Source organism: Nicrophorus vespilloides, unplaced genomic scaffold (assembly GCF_001412225.1).
Source record: "Nicrophorus vespilloides isolate i.1.1-1 unplaced genomic scaffold, Nicve_v1.0, whole genome shotgun sequence".
NCBI classification, from domain to species: Eukaryota; Metazoa; Arthropoda; class Insecta; order Coleoptera; family Silphidae; genus Nicrophorus; species Nicrophorus vespilloides.
In genome coordinates, this window is record NW_017095770.1 from 50,294 (window position 1) to 69,939 (window position 19,646).

The 19,646-nt window shown below is 33.1% G+C and overlaps 6 protein-coding genes across 11 annotated transcripts; 3 read left to right on the plus strand and 3 right to left on the minus strand.

Annotated features, from left to right (window-relative positions):
- Positions 1-60: 60 nt before the first annotated feature.
- Positions 61-2,578, minus strand: LOC108562864 (6-phosphogluconate dehydrogenase, decarboxylating). Its single transcript, XM_017921358.1, has 3 exons — positions 2,404-2,578; positions 383-1,620; positions 61-326 (listed from the first exon to the last, which is right to left on the minus strand). The coding sequence occupies exons 1-3, from the start codon at positions 2,412-2,414 to the stop codon at positions 124-126; spliced, it is 1,452 nt and encodes a 483-aa protein (XP_017776847.1). The 5' UTR covers positions 2,415-2,578; the 3' UTR covers positions 61-123.
- A 791-nt stretch (positions 2,579-3,369) lies between these two features.
- LOC108562802 (nuclear pore complex protein DDB_G0274915-like) lies at positions 3,370-8,093 on the minus strand. 3 transcript variants are annotated; one of them, XM_017921260.1, is made up of 8 exons: positions 7,787-8,093; positions 7,555-7,706; positions 7,397-7,495; positions 7,136-7,338; positions 6,936-7,078; positions 6,658-6,880; positions 5,361-6,596; positions 3,370-5,324 (listed from the first exon to the last, which is right to left on the minus strand). In XM_017921260.1, the coding sequence occupies exons 2-8, from the start codon at positions 7,701-7,703 to the stop codon at positions 3,454-3,456; spliced, it is 3,924 nt and encodes a 1,307-aa protein (XP_017776749.1). In that variant the 5' UTR covers positions 7,704-7,706; positions 7,787-8,093; the 3' UTR covers positions 3,370-3,453. The 3 variants fall into 3 exon arrangements, with proteins under 3 accessions (XP_017776749.1, XP_017776729.1, XP_017776738.1); XM_017921240.1 differs by having other exon boundaries at positions 3,370-6,596; XM_017921249.1 differs by having other exon boundaries at positions 3,370-6,596; positions 7,758-8,093.
- A 210-nt stretch (positions 8,094-8,303) lies between these two features.
- LOC108562791 (GRIP and coiled-coil domain-containing protein 2) lies at positions 8,304-12,779 on the plus strand. Its single transcript, XM_017921232.1, has 5 exons — positions 8,304-9,041; positions 9,095-11,796; positions 11,849-12,029; positions 12,084-12,530; positions 12,582-12,779. The coding sequence occupies exons 1-5, from the start codon at positions 8,496-8,498 to the stop codon at positions 12,738-12,740; spliced, it is 4,035 nt and encodes a 1,344-aa protein (XP_017776721.1). The 5' UTR covers positions 8,304-8,495; the 3' UTR covers positions 12,741-12,779.
- Positions 12,780-13,221: 442 nt separating this feature from the next.
- Positions 13,222-15,940, plus strand: LOC108562812 (elongation factor 1-alpha-like). Its single transcript, XM_017921276.1, has 3 exons — positions 13,222-13,296; positions 14,082-14,854; positions 14,926-15,940. Exons 2-3 carry the CDS (start codon positions 14,102-14,104, stop codon positions 15,556-15,558), a joined length of 1,386 nt encoding a protein of 461 aa, XP_017776765.1. The 5' UTR covers positions 13,222-13,296; positions 14,082-14,101; the 3' UTR covers positions 15,559-15,940.
- Positions 15,941-16,601: 661 nt separating this feature from the next.
- Positions 16,602-17,197, plus strand: LOC108562821 (28S ribosomal protein S14, mitochondrial). Its single transcript, XM_017921286.1, has 2 exons — positions 16,602-16,763; positions 16,818-17,197. Exons 1-2 carry the CDS (start codon positions 16,701-16,703, stop codon positions 17,139-17,141), a joined length of 387 nt encoding a protein of 128 aa, XP_017776775.1. The 5' UTR covers positions 16,602-16,700; the 3' UTR covers positions 17,142-17,197.
- Positions 17,198-17,580: 383 nt separating this feature from the next.
- On the minus strand, positions 17,581-19,609 carry LOC108562756 (zinc finger protein 32-like). 4 transcript variants are annotated; one of them, XM_017921191.1, is made up of 3 exons: positions 19,535-19,609; positions 18,936-19,056; positions 17,581-18,875 (listed from the first exon to the last, which is right to left on the minus strand). In XM_017921191.1, the coding sequence occupies exons 1-3, from the start codon at positions 19,561-19,563 to the stop codon at positions 17,859-17,861; spliced, it is 1,167 nt and encodes a 388-aa protein (XP_017776680.1). In that variant the 5' UTR covers positions 19,564-19,609; the 3' UTR covers positions 17,581-17,858. The 4 variants fall into 4 exon arrangements, with proteins under 4 accessions (XP_017776680.1, XP_017776687.1, XP_017776671.1 ...); XM_017921198.1 differs by having other exon boundaries at positions 17,582-18,875; positions 19,530-19,545; XM_017921207.1 differs by having other exon boundaries at positions 17,584-18,875; positions 18,936-19,019; positions 19,535-19,600.
- Positions 19,610-19,646: the final 37 nt, after the last annotated feature.

Consider the following 19,646-nt stretch of genomic DNA (forward strand, 5'->3'; position numbering starts at 1 on the left):
ATTTACCTACTGGAATATTTTTTTTATACTGGATGAATAAATTTAATAAAAATATTTTTGTTTCAACATTTATTTTGTATAAATAGCGAAAAATAGGAATAAATAAATATACAGTTGTAGATTTCATGCATCGTATGTTGTAGCAGACACGTTTCCTCCGTGTCCTGTCCAATTGGTGTGAACGAATTTGCCTTCTTGGCCTAAAATTTCGTAAGTGTGGGCACCGAAGTAATCCCTCTGGGCTTGCAACAAATTGGCAGGCAATCTGTCGCAACGGTAGCCATCATAAAATGATAATGCGCTGTTCAAAGCTGGTGTGGGGACACCTGTAAGTAATATTGATATAATCTCTATGTTCCAATGCACTCATTTATATAATTACCTAAATTAACAGCGCTACAAATTACGTTACGCCAACCAGACTGAGCCTTGCCAATAGCATCCAAAAAGAAGGGAGCCAACAAAAGCGATTTTAGATTTGAATCTTTATCAAACGCAGCTTTGATCTGCCCGAGGAAGACCGATCTGATGATGCAACCGCCTCTCCACATCAATGCAATTGAACCGTAATCCAATTTCCAGTTGTACTGTGCAGCAGCTTCGCGCAGTAACATGAAACCTTGAGCATACGATACAATCTTGCTAGCGTACAAGGCTTGTCGTAAATCTTCTAAAAATTTCTTCTTGTCACCAGAGAACACCGGTTTCGGTCCTGGCAACTGCTTGCTCGCAACGACGCGCTCTTCTTTTAGCGCAGAAAGACATCTGCTGAATACTGCCTCGCCAATTAGCGTAACAGGAACACCGTAATTCAAAGCAGAAATCGCCGTCCATTTTCCGGTTCCCTTTTGACCTGCAGCATCTCTGATTTTCGGCAATAAGTACTTTCCATCGTTATCTTTGTACTTCAATATATCCTTAGTGATATCAATCAAGAAACTATCTAGTTCGCCTTTATTCCAATCGGCAAAGGTCTGTGCCATCTCCTCCTGATCGATTCCAATAGCCAACATCATGTGGTAGATTTCGCAGATCAACTGCATATCACCATACTCAATTCCATTGTGGACCATTTTAACAAAGTGACCAGCACCATCAGATCCAACCCAATCGCAACAGGGCTGATCATCGGCTTTAGCGCAAATACTCTGGAAAATTGGTTTAATATGTTCCCACGCAGCTTCATCGCCTCCGGGCATGAGGGACGGTCCATACCTTGCACCTTCTTCGCCTCCGGACACGCCCGACCCAACGAACATAATTCCTTTGTTCGCCAATTCCTTACATCTCCTTTGCGTATCAACGTACTCTGAATTGCCGCCATCGATGATAATATCGTTTTTCTCCAGATGAGGAAGCAGTTGCTCAATGAAGCTGTCGACCGCGCTTCCTGCCTTCACCAACATCATGACACGCCTCGGCGTTTTCAATTTCGATACTAGTTCTTTAATTGATTCGGCGCCAACTACATTACTGTTGCCTTTGGCTTCGTTGGCTAAAAAAGCATGTACCTTTTCCACCGAACGATTATAAGCCACAACAGTAAATCCATGATCGGCCATATTAAGGATAAGATTTTGGCCCATTACAGCCAATCCTATCAGGGCGATATCTCCAACTCTATGTAACAAGAAAAAATATAATATGTAATACAAATAATTAAACTTTGCAAACAAAGTTCACAGAATTTAAAGATTATAAGATCTTTTCTAGAAAATCTTTCAATTTAGTTGAATCATTTCTTAATTAAATCAACTTTAATTTTGTTTGAATTGCATTGACAATTCAAAATTGCAAGAATAAATTTATATTCGTTTTGCTAACCATTATATGATTCATACTGATACGTTGCAAAATCGTTGATCACGATTGTTGCGATAAAATCGTTATTCTTGTAGATAATTAACCTAAATAACAATAATTTTATGCAATAAATTATGAACTAGATCAATGTCCTACTTTTAGATCAAGGTGAAAGGATTAATTGTCCTTTCTTTTGATACACCATCTTAACCGTTAAATTGGAACAAAAATAATAATTACTTGAAAGTGAATGAAAGTAATTATTTTTGGGCCATTTTGACGGTTAACATCAGTAATATATTTCGTTATATTAAATAATAATAAATATTAAGTTAAATATTGTCAATGTAAATATTTAAAAATCAGACTGATAACAAACATTTTCATACATTGTTAAATGTAAAAGGAATATGTTTGGTTAGAATAGGGTAAAATTTATAAAATATTTTAGTTCTTTAAAATGCAACCAATTTTCAAAATCAATTTATGATTTGTATACAACTATACAATCACTATTTAATATAATTTATTAACAATCTCCAAATTGTGTGCTCTATTAGATATCAATGTATCATCAAAATATAATTATATTAGATATACCTTTCAGACATGATGAAGATACTCGGTCTTGGGGATTGTAATAACCAAGCAACACGAAGACTGGATTAAGACTGAATTGATTCAATGGATGAACGTAATTTGGTAAAGCAACTAAACTCGGTCGAGAAAGTCACATTGACTTGGAAGGTCATTGATAGTAATAGTAGTACCATTATTATACAATGCGCTGAGCGAATGATAATCACGCAAAATAAGATTATCAATAAGAGAGAAATATATGGTGAGGAATATGATGGTTTGGATTAGAAAAAAACGAATATATGCTTAGTTTAAATAAAATACCTTCATTTTTAAAAGCAAATTATAGAGAAACATTTCTTTCAATCGTAAAATAACCCTCTTAAATACAATGTATGCATCTGCAAGCATGAAATTAACATTAACAGTAAATATCACATCATATCATTTACGTTTCGTAAATTATTTTCTACTCCAGCACACACAAAAATGCCTTAAAATTATAAGATCATGCCTGCGTCACATATTTACAAAAATACATATATGTATAGAATTTAATCGATCTTAAAATGTAAATGAAATCTTATAGAAATAAACTTTAATTATAAATAAGTAAAATAAACAAATACAAAATATATCCCATATACTTATTATTTTGTTTATTACATTAATAAAACGTCATTATTTAAACAAACGAATTATATTTTTTTTAAAATAATAACATTTTATTTGAAATCAATTTTGAACATAATTTTAAAGCTCTATTATATATTGATTACTTATAATAATGTCTAAATGGACAATAATATATAAAAATCTAAATAAAAAGATCAATTCTTTTATGTACGGTAGTTCATTATAGCTGAACAATTGGATTATTGCGTTGATTCTGCACAATTCAAATGTAAATTTTCAAATAATAAAGTTTAACAGGTTTATAACATAAATATAAAAATAAAATCATTATAAACTAGATCCTAAAATTCATTTTGAATAAATTATACCTAAAATAAATAAACATCATACATTACCTGCCTTTTTTTTATAAAAAAAGACCCAACACTACTTATATTAAGTTCGCCTTTTGGCTTTCAGCTGAGTCCGTTGTTTCGTCGACGATCCACTTCCAATACTAAACATGGCACCGCCAGGAGAAGGTGCATTATATTGCGGGGCGCCTCCGTTAAAACCCTGGAAGTTTGGGGTTGGACTACCGAAATTCGGAGCTGCATTATTTCCAAAGCTTGTTGTAGCTGAGCCAGCAGAAAAATTAAACGACCCTGGCTTTGGTGCTTCAGTATTACCAAATGAAAAGACTCCTGCTTTAGGAGGGGCAGCTACACCAAATGCAAATGCATTTGTTTGGGACGCGGCAGGTGCATTATTGTTTGCACCAAACGCAAAATTTGTTGTCGAATTGTTATTGAAAGCAGAAGTTTGAGGTTTCGCAGCATCTCCACTACCTCCAAATCCCGTTGAAGCATTGAAATTATTAGAACCGAAACCATTACCGCTTCCAAATGCTGGTGCGGCAGAGCTGCCAAAAGTGCTATTAGCAGCGGGAAAACTGGGCGGAGCCGTCCCAAATGCTGGAGTTGCATTGGTCGTTCCAAATGTAGGTGTATTTGTTGAACCAAACGTGTTGACTGTAGTTTTAGGTGCAGTAAATCCTCCTGTTGTAGTAGTGGCTCCAAATGCAGCCGTTGCATTTCCAAATGATGAAGTAGATGCAGTGCCAAAACTAGACTGGGTAGTAGTAGGGTTTCCGAAAGATGTTGAATTATTTGTAAAACCGGATGCTGGTACTGCATTTTTTGAAGCGTTGAAATTGAACGTATTGCCACTTGCCACTGCCGAACTTGGTTTTCCAAAAGTATTTGCATTGTTATTTGCGGAATTGTTTCCGCCGCCAAAAGCAAACATTGGTGGTGCCGCTGTATTTTGTGAACCACCAAATGTGGAAGCTGTTGTTGCAGGTGTGGGAGCTCCAAATGTTTTCTTATCACCAAATGCAAAGGTTGCTGACTGGGTTGTGGATGGATTAGAAAAACCAGAATTGGTACCAAATGAATTACCAAAAGCTGGTTTTGTTGCTCCAAAAGTATTTGTACTATTTGTACCAAAAGACGGAGTTGTTGTCGTTGCGCCAAAACTGAATGTAGAGGTAGTTGCAGCAGCAGTTGTCTTTCCACCAAAACCGAAAACAGATGCAGAACTTACTGGTGCGCCAAAAGTTGAAGTGGTTGACGTATTTACTCCGAAACCACTTTGTGTTATGGTGGATGTGTTTCCGAAACCTGCTGAACTTCCAGTGGGTGATAAAAAAGAAGGAATTGTTGAGCCAAACGTTGTGGCAACGGTAACTGCTCCAAAATTCGTATTTACAGATGAACCGAATGTAGGAGTTGAAGTAGGTACAGCAAACGCGGCCGTAGGTGTCATTGTTGGTACACCAAAACCGACCGTTGATACTGCGGTCGTAACACCAAATCCAATGGTAGGTGTTGAGGTCGTTACTCCAAAACCAACAGCTGGTGTTGTGGTAGTTACTCCAAAAGCAACAGCAGGTGTTGTGGTAGTTACTCCAAAACCAACAGCAGGTGTTGTGGTAGTTACTCCAAAACCAACAGCAGGTTTTGTGGTCGTTACACCGAAACCGGCTACAGATGGTGTTGTGGTCGTTATACCGAAACCGGCTACAGTTGGTGTCGTTGTCGATACACCAAAACCTGTTGTAGATGTTGTACCAAAACTAGAGACAGGATTTGTTGCAAAACTATTTGTTGGCTGACCGAATGTGCCACTTGCATTCGATTTTCCAAATGGACCAGTGCTTCCAAATGTCGTTGAAGGTACTGCAAATGTTGCAGCCGTTTTCTGTGCTGTTGTTACTATATTTTGTGCACCAAATGTTGATACTGATGTAGATCCTAAAATGGAACCTGTTGTTCCAAAACTTGATGTGCTTGTAGTTGATCCTGTTCCAAAAGTTGGAGTCGTCGTAGCAGCGCCAAAGGTTATATTTGTTCCTTGTTTTCCAAATGTATCAAAACCAATCGACGGTACTATTGAAGTACTTGTATTACCAGTAGATGTAACGAAAGTAGTTGGTGCGGTGCTAGAGTTAACAAATGGATTGGCAGATGACGCTTGAAGACTATTGGGCGAAGTTCCAAAGGAAAATCCACCTTTTGTAACATTAGAACTTTGAGTTGCATTGAACATCGATGCTTTAGTCGTAGCAGGTGAATTAATATTAGTTGTAGATTTTGTTCCTAATTTGGGGGCTTGTGTAACTGCGTTGAACACTGTAAACTTATTTTTCTCATCTGTGGAACTTGCGGTTTCACTACTTCCAAATAACGGTTTCACAATTGTGTCTGACTTACTCACAGTCGTAGTAGTATTTAAAGTAGCAACATTCAGAGGTTCAGCAGAATCCGTTTTAGTGCTATTTAACGATTCAATAGCTGAGTTGCGTACTGATGTACCAGTTCCATTTGACGATGACATAAATGATAATTTTGGTACCTCCGAACCAATTACTTTCAAAACAGAATTTTCAGATATATTGGGTTTCGATGTTAAATCAAATTTAAATCCTCCACCGCCGCTAGTAGATGTAACAGAACTTGTTAATAGTTTACTAGTATTAGACGTTGAACCCAAATTTGATATTGTCGCAGTACTATTATTACTTGTATCAATTTTTGTACCAGAAAGAGGCATTGTAAAATTGTTTATTTTAACTTCACTGTCTTCTTTAGACTTTGACGAGTCATCGTCAGTAGCAGCAAATAATGCTGTGGAATTAGCTCCAAAATGAACATGCTTGTCATGTTTAGATTTATTTTTTGGCGATAGAATCGAAACTAATTCCTCATCTTTATCTGCACCGTTTTCTTCATTATCGAATGATATTAATTGAGGTTTCTCGCCAGTTATTGCTCCCAAAATAGTTGCAAGTTTGTTCTTCTTGTGTATCTCCAATGGTGCCTCATCAAATACTTGTAATACTACACTTATATCTGTTTCATCTTTATCTTTGAGAGTTCTCTCTTTATCCAAATCAGCTTTCTTGCTTTTATCTTCTAATATATTTTCCTCATGTTGCAATTTTTCTTTAGTATTATCAACCAAAGGCAAAGTTTGAGTCTCAGCATTGGATAATTTGATTTGTTTTTGATTGTTTTCCAGGATAATATCTTCAGTTTCTGCAAAATATTTTCGTATATTAGATATATTACTTTTCAATTGTTATAAATTATGAAATACCTTTCGATTTTCGTTTTGTTCCTTTTTCTACAAACATTTGATATGAAGTACTTGAAGCATAAACTGGATCAACAATGCACATTCTTTTAGTACTTTGCATTGAACTTGGACTAGTTACTTCTGAATGTGTTGGAGAGTCTTCACGATTTCTTTTGCTATATTCATTTAAATTATATTCCTGACGTTTCGATCTTTTCAACGATTCTGATTCTACATCAAATTCCTAAAACAATATTAATTGATGTATTTTTTTTTTTGAATCTTCTAAATATACTTACATCAGTAACATGAATTCTTTTTCTAGAAATTTCCTTCAAAGCATCTAGAACACTTTTAGTATTTATATCAGATTCTTCAGGTTTTGGACTTGAATATGATTCATCATATAAGATACTACTATTTCCATTGTAATAAAATGAATCTAAAAATTAAATACATGTTTTATAATCAAATGAAGCAGATGTTTTAATGAAATTACCTGGTGTTGCAATTTTCATTGTAACTTTACTTTGTTTGGGTGTAATTACAGGCAAACCTTTTTTAAAAAAATGAACTACTGGGAACAATCCAGGGCTTCCATATTTTGATTGATGGGTTGGTGCTGGTAATTCTGGTGTTTGCTCATTATTGTATTGAACAATACGAGTAGCTAGACCTGGACTCTTAACATCAGTGTATGTTCTAAAAGAAATCAAATGTTAATTATATTGCAAAATTTGTCTTCAATAATATCTATTACCCTAAATTTACATTGAACTGTGTAGAAGCAAGTAGAGGTCCATTTCTTTTCGTATTATCATTTTGAAATTTTGGTGTAACTGTTTGGGACAAAGAGTAGCTGAAAATAAGAAATATGTCTATATAAACTAAGATTTTCCTCATTAGTTTAAAACTTACCGTGGTGAACTTTTGGTTATTGAATGTCTTGTTGATGATAAAAATGAGACATCTTTCTTAGGAGTAACAAATGTATTTACAGATCGCTTAGATTTCCCATTTATTGGAGAAAATATAGGAGGAGTTTCAGGAAATTGTGAGTTCTGCATTGTCTAAAATTATAATAAACTTAGTTGATGTAAAAAAGTACCTATCAACATAACCTTAAAAATAGGTTAGAATTGAAGGTTACCTATGTGTAAGATGTTTCGTTTCTATAATTTAACCTAAATGATTAAGATTAAAACTTTATACGGTGTAAATGAAAAGTAACGCACTTTGTAATTGAACTGTTATCACATACAACAAAATCATGCGGTAATAACTTTACAAATTTTTAAAAAATCTCAACTCCACTGGTCAGTTACACTGGTATTCACACGAGTTTCACTAGAATATACACTAATAGACCACTAATTTTTACGTATCTATATGGCATTGCAAAGCATTTATTTGATTGGCGCCGCCGCGTCGCCTTGGCCGTTCAATTTTAAAATATACTATACATAACCTCAACTAGGAGGCAATTCCAAATCAGCCAACATTAAAGAATCTAATTTCGTTAAAAAATATTACTCAAATATTTACTATAAATAATACCTGAATTAAACTTATTATAATTAGACAAATAGGTTTATGCTTTTTTACATTTTTATGTTCATCATTTTCCTGTATTTCCCAGTATCTCATATATTGTTGGTTGGTGCAACTGTAGAAGCACTGAACAAGTGTCAGAAACAGCCAGAAAGAAAATAGGGTGTCAATGGTTGTTGTTGATGTGTCGAATAAATTAAAACATGTTTATAGATTCAATAATATATTGGATTGTAGTGACCACGTTCAACATTTGTTTAGATATATAGTATTATTAGTTATATAAATATACAAGGAACCGAACAGCGATGGACGTTACAATAGAGAGTGGTGGCAGAAAAAGTGCTTTGGAGGATTTATCAAAGGAAGATTTGATTAAGAAATGCCGTAATTTATTAGCTATAGCTCAAAAAGCGAAACAAGCTAAGGATGTCGTTTCAGAGGAAAACGTTAAATTAAAAGAACAGATTAAAAATACCATTGGAGATGAGATAATTGAAAATTTAACACAGCAAAAGCTTGCTTTTGTCACAAGTATGGATGAATTGAAGCAGCAAAATAACACATTGAAATCTAGTTTAGAACAGCAAGAACATAAATTATTGGAAACAGAAAGTAAAGTCTCTGACTTGGATACAGAGAATCAAAGCTTTAGAAGGCAAGTAACTCGTTTAACAGATGAAAATGAGCAATTAATAACACATTTGGATGGACTGGAGAAACAAATAGATGAACTGGAAAAAATGAAAGTAGAATTAGAAGTAAAGCTGCAGATTCCACAGAAGGAGCAAAATAATTCGAATAATGAGAAAATCATTGAATTACAGAATATGCTAAGTGTCAGTTTAAATGAGGTAATGTCTATTAAAAGATTTCAACTGAATTTTAATTATTTTTTTCTTCTTAGGTTCAAAAATTGAAGGACGAAAATGAGCAGTTAATAAACAATGTAAGCAGTCTCAATGTAAATATAACTGAACAAGAAGTATTAATAACAAACCTAAATGAACAACTGAAAGGAGTTTCTTCAGAAAACACCAATGTCAATAAAATAGAGGTAGATCAACTGCAAAATGAAATAGAAAGTTTCAAAAATAAAGTTTATGAATCTGCTGAGTCTATACAAGTGTATCAACAGCAAATAGATATTAAAAATAAGGAAATAGAATGTCATTCAAATTTAGTAGATGATTTAAATACTGAAATTCATAAAAATCGAGCTTTAAATGAAAAACTGCAACAAGATGTAAAATGCATGTCTCAGAGGTTGAATGATAATCAGATTGTCTCAAGTGGTATAGCAACAGATTTACAGAACACAAATGAGAAACTGAAAGGCAAATTGAAGATGTACCATGCAAAAATGATTAAGTTTGCTATTGATATAAAGCATTTAAAAGAAAGTAAGGAGTACATTCTTAATAATTTTAAAAGTTATAACCAACAAGTTAAATCATGGAGGGAGCAACTTATTGTAGCCACGAAGAAATTGTCCAAAGAAATTAACGAAAATGACATTGAGAAATCAAAATTGAATGAATACATTGTCCAATTGAAGGAAGAGCTTTCAATGAAGGAAAACCCTGAATTAAAATTCCAGTTTGATGATGTTCAATGCAGATTAGAAAATCTGCAAGTAGAACATGAGAATGCAATTAAAGAAATTAAGGCTTCAAAAGATGAAGAAATAGCACATCTTGAGAAGAAATTATCTGATGCAGAACAAACATATGCAAATATCTCAGATGAAATGAAAACAAATAAAGAAAAATTAAATACAGCTACAAAGCAGCTCCATGAGGATAATGTAATAAAAAATGAGTTAATTGAGAAAGTTAAATCCAATGAGAAGTTAATTGAGGATAATAATAAATTAATATCAGAATTAAGAAAAGCCATTGAACATCTTGAAAATCAAGTTGATTTATCTAAATCAACAGAATCCAAATTAGCGGAGCAAACTGGTAATGAAATATATAAATTATCGCAGGAGAATAAAAAATTATTTGAGAAGAATGAACATCTGGAAGCAAAACTTCATGAACTCCAAGAAAATAGTGAAGAATTGGAGAAAATCAATAGCATAAAACGTGAAAATGCTGAACTATTGACAGAAATGAATGAAATGAACCAAGCACTGAAAGAAAGAGGAGAAACTATTAGCAAACAGCAAGCTTATTGTGATGAAATTTTGAAAAAGATTTCTGTTTATGAAGTCCAAGCTAACAAAAACTTTGTAGTCATTTCAGAAAATAATGATACAATTGAATCGTTGAAAAAAGAAAACGTTGAACTCAAGACTTCTTGTGCAGATTTAAGGTCTGAAGTGGCAAGTATCAAAGACAAACTTAGTGAAAATGCAGAATGCGACACATTATCCACATCAACGATTTCACATTCAGAGGAAGTAAATCGATTGAAAGATCTGGATGGGTCATGGGAACAAAGATATGGTAAATTAAGAGCACTTGCTCTTAACTTGAAGGCTAAGGTGACAGAACTTACCAAGGAATTAAATAGGGAACAGACAGAAAAATCTGAGATTCAACAAAAGTTAGGAATCAATATTAAATCTATACAATCAATACAAGCACAATGCGATATAATTCAAGATGAATTGGATGCATCTAAGACTGACAATAAGAACTTGTTAAAGAAAATTGAAAGTTTCACAAAAGATAGGCAACAGCTATTGGACAAAGAAGAAATAGTAATGAAATTGAAGCTAGAGAATGAAAATTTAATTAAAGAGAAGGGCAATGTAAATAATTGGAAAAAGCAAGTAAGTTTGAAAGTTCAAACTTTAAAAAAGGAGATTGAGGCAAATAGTATTGCCAAAAAAGATTTTGAAGGAAGAATACATAAGCTGACAGTAGAATTGGAATCTAGGGATCGCGCGCTTAAAGACGAAAGAGAGAGTCATTCAAAAACAAAAAATTCTCTTCAGGAATCTAATAATGAGTGTAAGAAACAATCTGTTTTAAATTTGGAAATTCAAGATTTTGAGAAAACTATTAAAGAATTAACACAGAAACTTGAAAAGAAGAATGAATTGATTACAAAACTAAAGAATCAGAATGATTCTCAAAAGTCTAGTGTGAATGCTTTGAAGGATCAAACCAGATTGTTTGAAGATAAAGCAAATGCTTTAGAAATGGAATTAAGTGCATGCCATATTGAGGTAAATACATTTAAAAAGAATATAATTGATTTAGAATCTTTACTAAGTGAAAAAGACTTCAAAATTCAAGAAGTTGTCAAAACTTTGGAAATTAGTCGTGGCGAAAATGAAGATTTAAGTACTCAATTATCGAAAATTATTGCTGAACATCAGAAAAATGTATCTTCATTGAAAGAAGAAAAGGATTTATTGAGAGGGAAAAACTTAGGGTTTGAACAGAGGTTGATGGAATTAGAGAATAAGTTAGAATTACGCGAAGATGAATTAACCAATATTGAAAATGAATATAAAGGATATAAAGTAAGGGCACAAAGTGTTTTAAGGCAAAATCAATCTAGGGATGTTGGTCTAGAAGAAAAACTATCTGAAGAAGCAGCAACTTTAAGAGCTCAAGTAGACATATTCAAAGCTGAAATTGATATGTTAAGGTACGTATTAAAATATAGATGCAATAAAGAATACTAATTTCTATTTTTGTAGAACAACCCAAGAAAAATTAACCAACGAATTGAATAAAGTATCCAAAGAAAACGAAAATTACGAAAGTTATAAAATCGAGCTGTTAACTCAATTAGAGGATGGCAAAAAGGAATATGAAAAGCTCAATACAAAATATTATCAAACGATGACAGATCACAGCGAAGCAGTCAGAAGTTTAAAGGTAAACTGATTTAAAAAGTCTTTATTATTGATTGATTGAACAATTCCATTCCAGTTAAATGCTGAAACACTTGCACAGTGTTATCGTCAACAAATATCAGAACAAGAGGTAAGACATAATCGCGAGATCATTGAATTGCAAAGCAAGTTGGAAAAAAGCAATATTCCACTTGATATTCCAACCCTCCTCATTCCTAGTACTCCCAGAGAAGAAGGTGAAGGTTCAGAAAGTGTGGACAGTACAAATGGTAATATTCATCCATTAGAAAAATTGTTAGGTGGTGATCAAGAGCATGAAATTAGTTTCATTAAGAAACAATTAAATGAGAACGAGTCAAAAGTCACGCACCTGACTGCTCTGCTGGCAGACACAGAGCAAGATCTTGCTAAACACGTGCAAATGAATAAGGTTCTTAAAGAAGAAATTCGCCGTCAGCAAAGATCAGTGGAACGTGAAAAACATGCTGAGAACTTGGAGTATATGAAAAATGTTGTATTTAAGGTATTCTTATAATTAACAATATTTTCCAGTTTCTAATATACGTTGTTTCAGTTCATTACTCTCAGCAATGGTGATGAAAGGCAACGATTAGTTCCTGTATTAAATACTATTCTAAAATTAAGCCCAGATGAAACCCAAAAACTTAATATGGTTGCAAGGAACGACAAAAGTTGGTCCAATTATCTACCAATTTGGTCGAAACCTCAATAATACTGGATTTACTACTTGGACATTTATTGTATTTATTATGTACATAATTGTTTATTTAAATATATTTCTTAGTTATATTGTTTATAATTGTTTTATTTTCATAAATGAATTGCAATATAACAATCATTCGTTGAATTTTTAATTATATTAAAAGCAACAAAAATATATACTCATTGTATTTTCTATTGCTGCAATGATTTCTTGGACGCTTTCAGGATAATTAAATTTGAACTAGCCGCGCAAACAGCAACTTCCTCTCGCCAATAAAATCGCGAATTCCGATTGGTCGCTATTTTTTGTCATCTTCCCCTATTCTAAATAAACATTGAATTACTAGCAATTTAATCGGCGAATCGTTCTGAAATTTTGCATGCAAATAAATTAGGTTTTAATACATCGGAATTCATCAAGACATTATTGTAAATAGCTTTTGTTTATGAGAATAAACTGAATCAATAGTTTGTCCCCACCATACCGATGCACTCCTGGCGTTTCCGTTAGGCTGCGCATCAGTTGCAAGTTTCGCTTTTCTCGCCCTCTTCCAGTGCTTTTCAAGGTAAGTGGAGCTTTAGCTGCTTTTCCTGCAAATACTATACGTTATCAGTTTTTATCAGTACCATCCGAACTCAATGAATACGGAAATCTATCTCAATTGAAAACGGTATTAACTGACAATCAAGCTTTTCGTTGTATTTCGCGTAATTAAATACTTCGCGCTTACAATTCGCCATTACCATAATTTTGGTAGACCAACCGGTACTTACGCTTACCGATTGTTTTTCAAACTATTTTCAATTAATTGTTATTTAAAAACTGTTCCATTTACGCCCTTAAATTGTTTGAATATTTAAACCTTCAAAACTTTGCTATTCATGAAAATGTAATTGATAAAATATTTAAATATATTTTAAGGTCGTATAATTTATATACGTAGTATTTTCTGTTTTTAGTATATTTCCAATTGTACTTAACTTATAAATAATTGACCTAGGTTTGTGTTACTGCGAAATTTTTAAAAATGAAATCATTCGCAATATACTGTTTGAAAATTTTAAAAGTTGGGCGTGACTTCTTTTTACTATTCTCTATATAGAAATCTTGTGAACATCGGGAAATTCAAGATTGGTATTTTCGAATCACGGGAGCTGTGATCAACCTATATTATATTGATTTCTTCCAATTGCGCCACAAAATGGCCGGCATATAACTTTAATATAATCTTAATATGTATTTCAATACTACGACAATCATTAAAAGTCTCAGTCATATAAACAACATATTTTTAATCGGTATTGTATGTCAACCAAGTGACGTTACTCTAATATTTATTTCTTATTGCAGTAAATTTACTAAAAAGCAAAATGGGTAAAGAGAAGATTCATATTAACATCGTTGTCATTGGTCATGTGGACTCTGGCAAGTCTACGTCCACTGGACATTTGATCTATAAATGCGGTGGCATTGATAAACGTACGATTGAGAAATTTGAAAAGGAAGCTCAGGAAATGGGTAAAGGTTCCTTTAAATATGCCTGGGTACTCGATAAGTTGAAAGCAGAACGTGAGCGCGGTATTACTATTGATATTGCTTTGTGGAAATTTGAGACTGCAAAGTACTACGTGACTATTATTGATGCTCCCGGTCATAGGGATTTCATTAAGAACATGATTACTGGCACGTCTCAGGCTGACTGCGCGGTATTGATTGTCGCTGCGGGTACTGGTGAATTTGAAGCTGGAATCTCCAAGAATGGCCAAACTCGCGAACACGCCCTGTTGGCCTTCACTTTGGGCGTCAAGCAATTGATTGTTGGCGTCAATAAGATGGATTCGACTGAACCACCATACAGCGAGACTCGTTTTGAGGAGATTAAGAAAGAAGTTTCTTCTTACATCAAGAAGATTGGCTACAACCCAGCTGCAGTTGCGTTTGTTCCAATTTCTGGATGGCATGGCGACAATATGTTGGAAGCGACCGATAAAATGCCATGGTTCAAGGGGTGGAATATTGATCGCAAAGAAGGCAAAGCGGACGGAAAAACTTTGATCGAGGCTCTTGATGCCATCTTACCTCCTTCTCGTCCAACCGAGAAACCGCTTCGTCTTCCATTGCAGGTAATTAATTTTATTTAGGACCTATCTAATGTGATGGATTTTTTTTGTAAATATTTGTTTATGATATTTAGGATGTTTACAAAATTGGAGGCATTGGAACAGTTCCAGTCGGCCGTGTGGAGACGGGCGTTTTGAAACCTGGGATGGTGGTTACTTTCGCTCCAGTTGGTTTAACTACTGAAGTTAAATCTGTTGAAATGCATCACGAAGCTCTCCAAGAAGCTGTTCCTGGAGACAACGTTGGCTTCAATGTTAAAAACGTATCCGTAAAGGATTTACGACGCGGTTACGTTGCTGGAGATTCTAAGGCATCGCCGCCTAGAGGAGCATCTGATTTTATGGCTCAAGTTATTGTCTTGAATCATCCGGGTCAAATTGCTAATGGCTATACTCCGGTGTTGGATTGCCATACTGCTCATATTGCTTGCAAGTTTGCCGAGATAAAAGAGAAATGCGATCGCCGTACTGGTAAAACCACTGAAAATGATCCGAAATCCATCAAGTCTGGAGACGCAGCTATCGTCAATCTGGTTCCTTCTAAGCCGATGTGCGTGGAGTCCTTCCAGGAATTTCCTCCTTTGGGGCGTTTCGCTGTTCGCGACATGCGTCAAACTGTCGCCGTGGGTGTAATAAAATCGGTCAATTTCAAAGATACTGCTGGCAAAGTAACGAAATCTGCTGAGAAGGCCCAGAAGAAGAAATAACTAGACTTAGCGAAGTCTGCTGCCAAAGACGATATAGACGTCTACATCAACAACAACCGTTTATTATTCTCAAGATGGCTCCAGCAGAATTACTTTCATCGCAAAGAGTTTCGAAGGAAAAACTTCTTGGTTTACTTTAAGTTTCACGTTAGGTTTATTTAAATTATCAATATTTATTTAATATTTGTTTTTCTCATAACTTTATTTCTTGTTATTTTAATTTTGCACGAAGGAGCATTTATTTCTTGGTTTTCCTTATGTTTTATGAATTCTTTGAATACTCTGTATCTCTTTTAAATTATTCAATGCTAGACATCTAAATGCATGTTTACTTGTGACAGCTTCTGTAAATATTCAATAAAGAAGCTCGTAACCCAAACTATCCACGTTTTTCATTTACCAAATATAATTAAATATTCCTGTAATAATGTGTTCATTAGGTCAGAATATGGTATTAAAGATTCCGCACTACATAGACACCTACCATATTCAGAAAATAATGTAATATTGAACGATCACACCAGATAATTAGAATTAATAAATACTTAAATTTGTAAAAAATATTTAAAACAAATATAAGATGAATATACTATATCCATATACTAAATCAATAGTTAAATAATATCAAGTATGACCTAGTTTTAACAACAGGCTTTTTTCTAAATAGTTATCCATGTCAGTCTTTAAATCTCTCTTACTTATCTATGTACCTTCGATTGTTTGTACATTGTAAAAAAATATGAGTTACGGTGACCAAGAGCCACAGTTCGGAGAATTCAAAAGATTCATCCTGAACAGATAAGCAGCTAAATAGTTATCCGTTTCGAATAATTTGAAATCTATCAATCTGATATGCCCGACTTCTTACAGAATTGATCATTGATACAAATCCATAAATTAAATTAAATTTCTATTTTAGTTAAGATAGAAATGTATGTAGAATAATTATATCATGTAATATAGAAGAAAATAGATTTTGTTGTATATACATATGGTATAGTGGTATATTTCCTAACTAACTTTTGCTCATAGCGCCACCGCTATTACATGGAAAAAAGTCAAACTAATAAGTCTGTGTCTTATTTAATAATACATTTTTAGGTTATTTTGTATATTACTGATAATTTCCTAAAACATTAGCAATGAACTTTAGTGGTCTAAAACCAATCACATCAATATTAACAAATGTGTTATCATCAATAACAGTAAGTTATCAATATGCCTTGGCATATAAAAATTTAAATATAAATTCATTTTAGATAAATCCAGTACGAACGAAATGGGTTGATCATCGTATGATTCGCGATGTAAAACGGAGGAAATTAACAACAGAAATGGCCCCAATGAGATTACGTGTAAATTCTTTAAGGAAAAACGATATTCTGCCTCAGGAGATCAGAGAAATGGCAGATGCCGAAATACATGCTTTTCCTAGAGATTCCACATTATTCAGGTGCAAGAAACGTTGTGTTGTCACATCCAGACCAAGAGGTGTTGTATTTAGATGGAGATTAAGCAGAATAGTATTCAGACACTTGGCGGATTATAACAAGCTGTCTGGTGTACAGAGATCCATCTGGTAGAGGGTTTACGTTCAACCATTGTAGTTCTACTGTGTAAATAAATTATGAAAAAATAATTAAATAATTTATTTTTTTACGTTGAATATTGTTCTCGATAAATATAAATATTTGATAGTAAGTATATTAATACATTTTCGACATATAATGTAATTAAAACGCCATAAAGTTGTATATGATAAAATATTTTACTAAACTATTATAAATAATAAGAAGTAAGCAATGTCACCTGCAATAATGATTATTTTCACGAATGGCAATGAAACAATATTTACAATATTATGCACTTAAAATATGAATACAACTATAGTACAAAAACATATATTGACAAATATTATTCTAGAGTAAAGAATATTTATATAATATAATCCTATGTGTAGCACAAATTAAAGTGCCTAATAATAATTTTAAAAAAATTTAATAATTTTATTTTCAGTAACGCTATTGCAATAAGCAATATCTTATTGAGATTGCCCAATTAAATAATAATATATAAATAAAAATGATATATAATAGTATGTACAAACAAATTTTTGTATGTAATGGAATATATATATAATCATTGACATGAAAGACGCTAGAATTTATGAAGATTTCTTGCGTCTTGATTATACATACACTGAGATCTACTTAATTCAAAAAACAATGTTAATTGAAAGTATAGATTTTGACTAGAGTTGTGTATAATAGATAACTGATATTATACTGAATTATTAAGAATTACTTGTCTACAATTAATTCCTGATGTTTCTCCAATAAACCTTGAAAGTCTCCATTAGTTTCATGAGTTAGTTGATGTTTTTTGAGTTGTCCTAATTGAGTAAATGATCTGCTACAATTGCATACATAAGGTTTTTCACCAGTGTGTTTTCTTACATGTATTTGTAAATTACCATTGGTTGTGAAGGATTTACTACAATAGTCACAAACATATGGCTTTATATCATCATGAATTCGTTTATGAACTTGTAGAGTAGCCTTAGTGGAGAAATTTTTTTCACAAATATCACAAGCAAATATTTGATCATTTTCGTGTAGGAGCATATGAGTGTTAAGCTGTACTTTTTGTATAAAAGATTTCTCACAAATTTGGCATACATAAGGCTTTTCTTTAGTGTGAACACGAATGTGAGTTTTTAAGTTACCTTTTGTTGTAAAACTTTTCGAACAATATTCACATGCATAGGGTTTATCCTGTGTATGAGTTCTAATATGTATTTGCAAGTTACTTTTCAATGTAAAACACTTGTAGCAGTAGGTACACATGTAAGGCCTAGTTCCTAAATGCTTTGGAATGTGAATATGCAGTTCCTCTTGTGATGGAAATGTTTGTTTACAAGTGGAACAAACAAAAGAATTACTAGTTTGATTGATTGTTTTAGCATTTGGTATATTTAATTCCACTTTGTTATGAACTACATTATTCTGCTTTGTGGCATCTAGGCTGTGATAAGATTTGTTTTCATTTACCCTTACATCAGCTCGATGATCTCCCTGGTGTTGATAGAAATTAAAATTTGGCTCAACCATAATCTCTTCATGATTCAAGTAATCTGCATTGGGCAAAAGGTTGATTAGTTTCACAGGAGAGATGAATGATTTCATGTCCATTGTCCGATTTAGATGTGCCCAAATTTTCTCTTCTGATCTCAAACACTTCACCTTCAATTGGTATGCATTTTCTAGAGCAGCTGAACATGGACCACAGATAACAGGATCTTGAATAACATCCAAATTCTACAATAAGATGTACACATTAATAATAAAATACACATCAAGTAAATAATGTTTATGTACCATTTCAGGTATTAATGTTAAAAGCTTTGATTTTATGGATGGCTGACCAAAATTTAGACTGATGAAGTTGTTCTGCGAACCTTTCTGTAAGCACAACCTGCATATATCTTCGGACATTTTCCTAGAGAAATTATGGAAATATGAAGCAATGGTTATAAGAGACTGGCAATCTGTCATTTATATAATTTTTGGAAAATAGATTCACAGCAGATAAAATCCCTCGCTTTAAACGAGACACTCCACCTACTAAAGAAACTATAAGCTTGTGATAACATAAATGAAGTTAGCCATGTTATTCTAATGAAGATGAAAACAGATTTTTTTTACAAGGCGTGTCATTGTACTAGACAAACAGGTGCAAATAAATTTCTACGAATGTTTAGCTGATCATTTAATTCTTTAACATATATATATTTTGTAAATATATTTTTCAGATACTAAAGAAAGCGATATAATGAACTTAAAGCAGTCATAAAAAAAAAGTCAATAGTGGTAACATTTCAATCAATACGCCCTCTTTCACACTATTAATCCTAGTATTCATGTGTATTCTACTGAAACACTGATTAAATTACTTTTATTTATATATAATACCTTACATTTTATACGTGTTATGCTGCTTCCACATTTTGTTAAATCTTTAGCCTTCTACTATTGATCATAGTATGTGTGCGCGTCTGTATGTGTATAAATATATATAAAATATATATA

Coding starts and splice junctions, on each gene's coding strand:
- LOC108562864 (XM_017921358.1), bottom strand. Junction 327..382: donor TTGTAGCGCTGTTAATTTAG/GTAATTATATAA, acceptor TATTACTTACAG/GTGTCCCCACACCAGCTTTG.
- LOC108562802 (XM_017921240.1), bottom strand. CDS start 7,703: ATGCAGAACTCACAATTTCCTGAAACTCCTCCTATATTTTCTCCAATA. Junction 7,496..7,554: donor ATAACCAAAAGTTCACCACG/GTAAGTTTTAAA, acceptor TCTTATTTTCAG/CTACTCTTTGTCCCAAACAG. Junction 6,881..6,935: donor AAAGAATTCATGTTACTGAT/GTAAGTATATTT, acceptor ATATTGTTTTAG/GAATTTGATGTAGAATCAGA.
- LOC108562791 (XM_017921232.1), top strand. CDS start 8,496: ATGGACGTTACAATAGAGAGTGGTGGCAGAAAAAGTGCTTTGGAGGAT. Junction 9,042..9,094: donor TAAGTGTCAGTTTAAATGAG/GTAATGTCTATT, acceptor TTTTCTTCTTAG/GTTCAAAAATTGAAGGACGA. Junction 12,531..12,581: donor TGAAAAATGTTGTATTTAAG/GTATTCTTATAA, acceptor ACGTTGTTTCAG/TTCATTACTCTCAGCAATGG.
- LOC108562812 (XM_017921276.1), top strand. CDS start 14,102: ATGGGTAAAGAGAAGATTCATATTAACATCGTTGTCATTGGTCATGTG. Junction 14,855..14,925: donor CGCTTCGTCTTCCATTGCAG/GTAATTAATTTT, acceptor TATGATATTTAG/GATGTTTACAAAATTGGAGG.
- LOC108562821 (XM_017921286.1), top strand. CDS start 16,701: ATGAACTTTAGTGGTCTAAAACCAATCACATCAATATTAACAAATGTG. Junction 16,764..16,817: donor ATGTGTTATCATCAATAACA/GTAAGTTATCAA, acceptor AATTCATTTTAG/ATAAATCCAGTACGAACGAA.
- LOC108562756 (XM_017921182.1), bottom strand. CDS start 19,112: ATGACAGATTGCCAGTCTCTTATAACCATTGCTTCATATTTCCATAAT. Junction 18,876..18,935: donor TAACATTAATACCTGAAATG/GTACATAAACAT, acceptor ATCTTATTGTAG/AATTTGGATGTTATTCAAGA.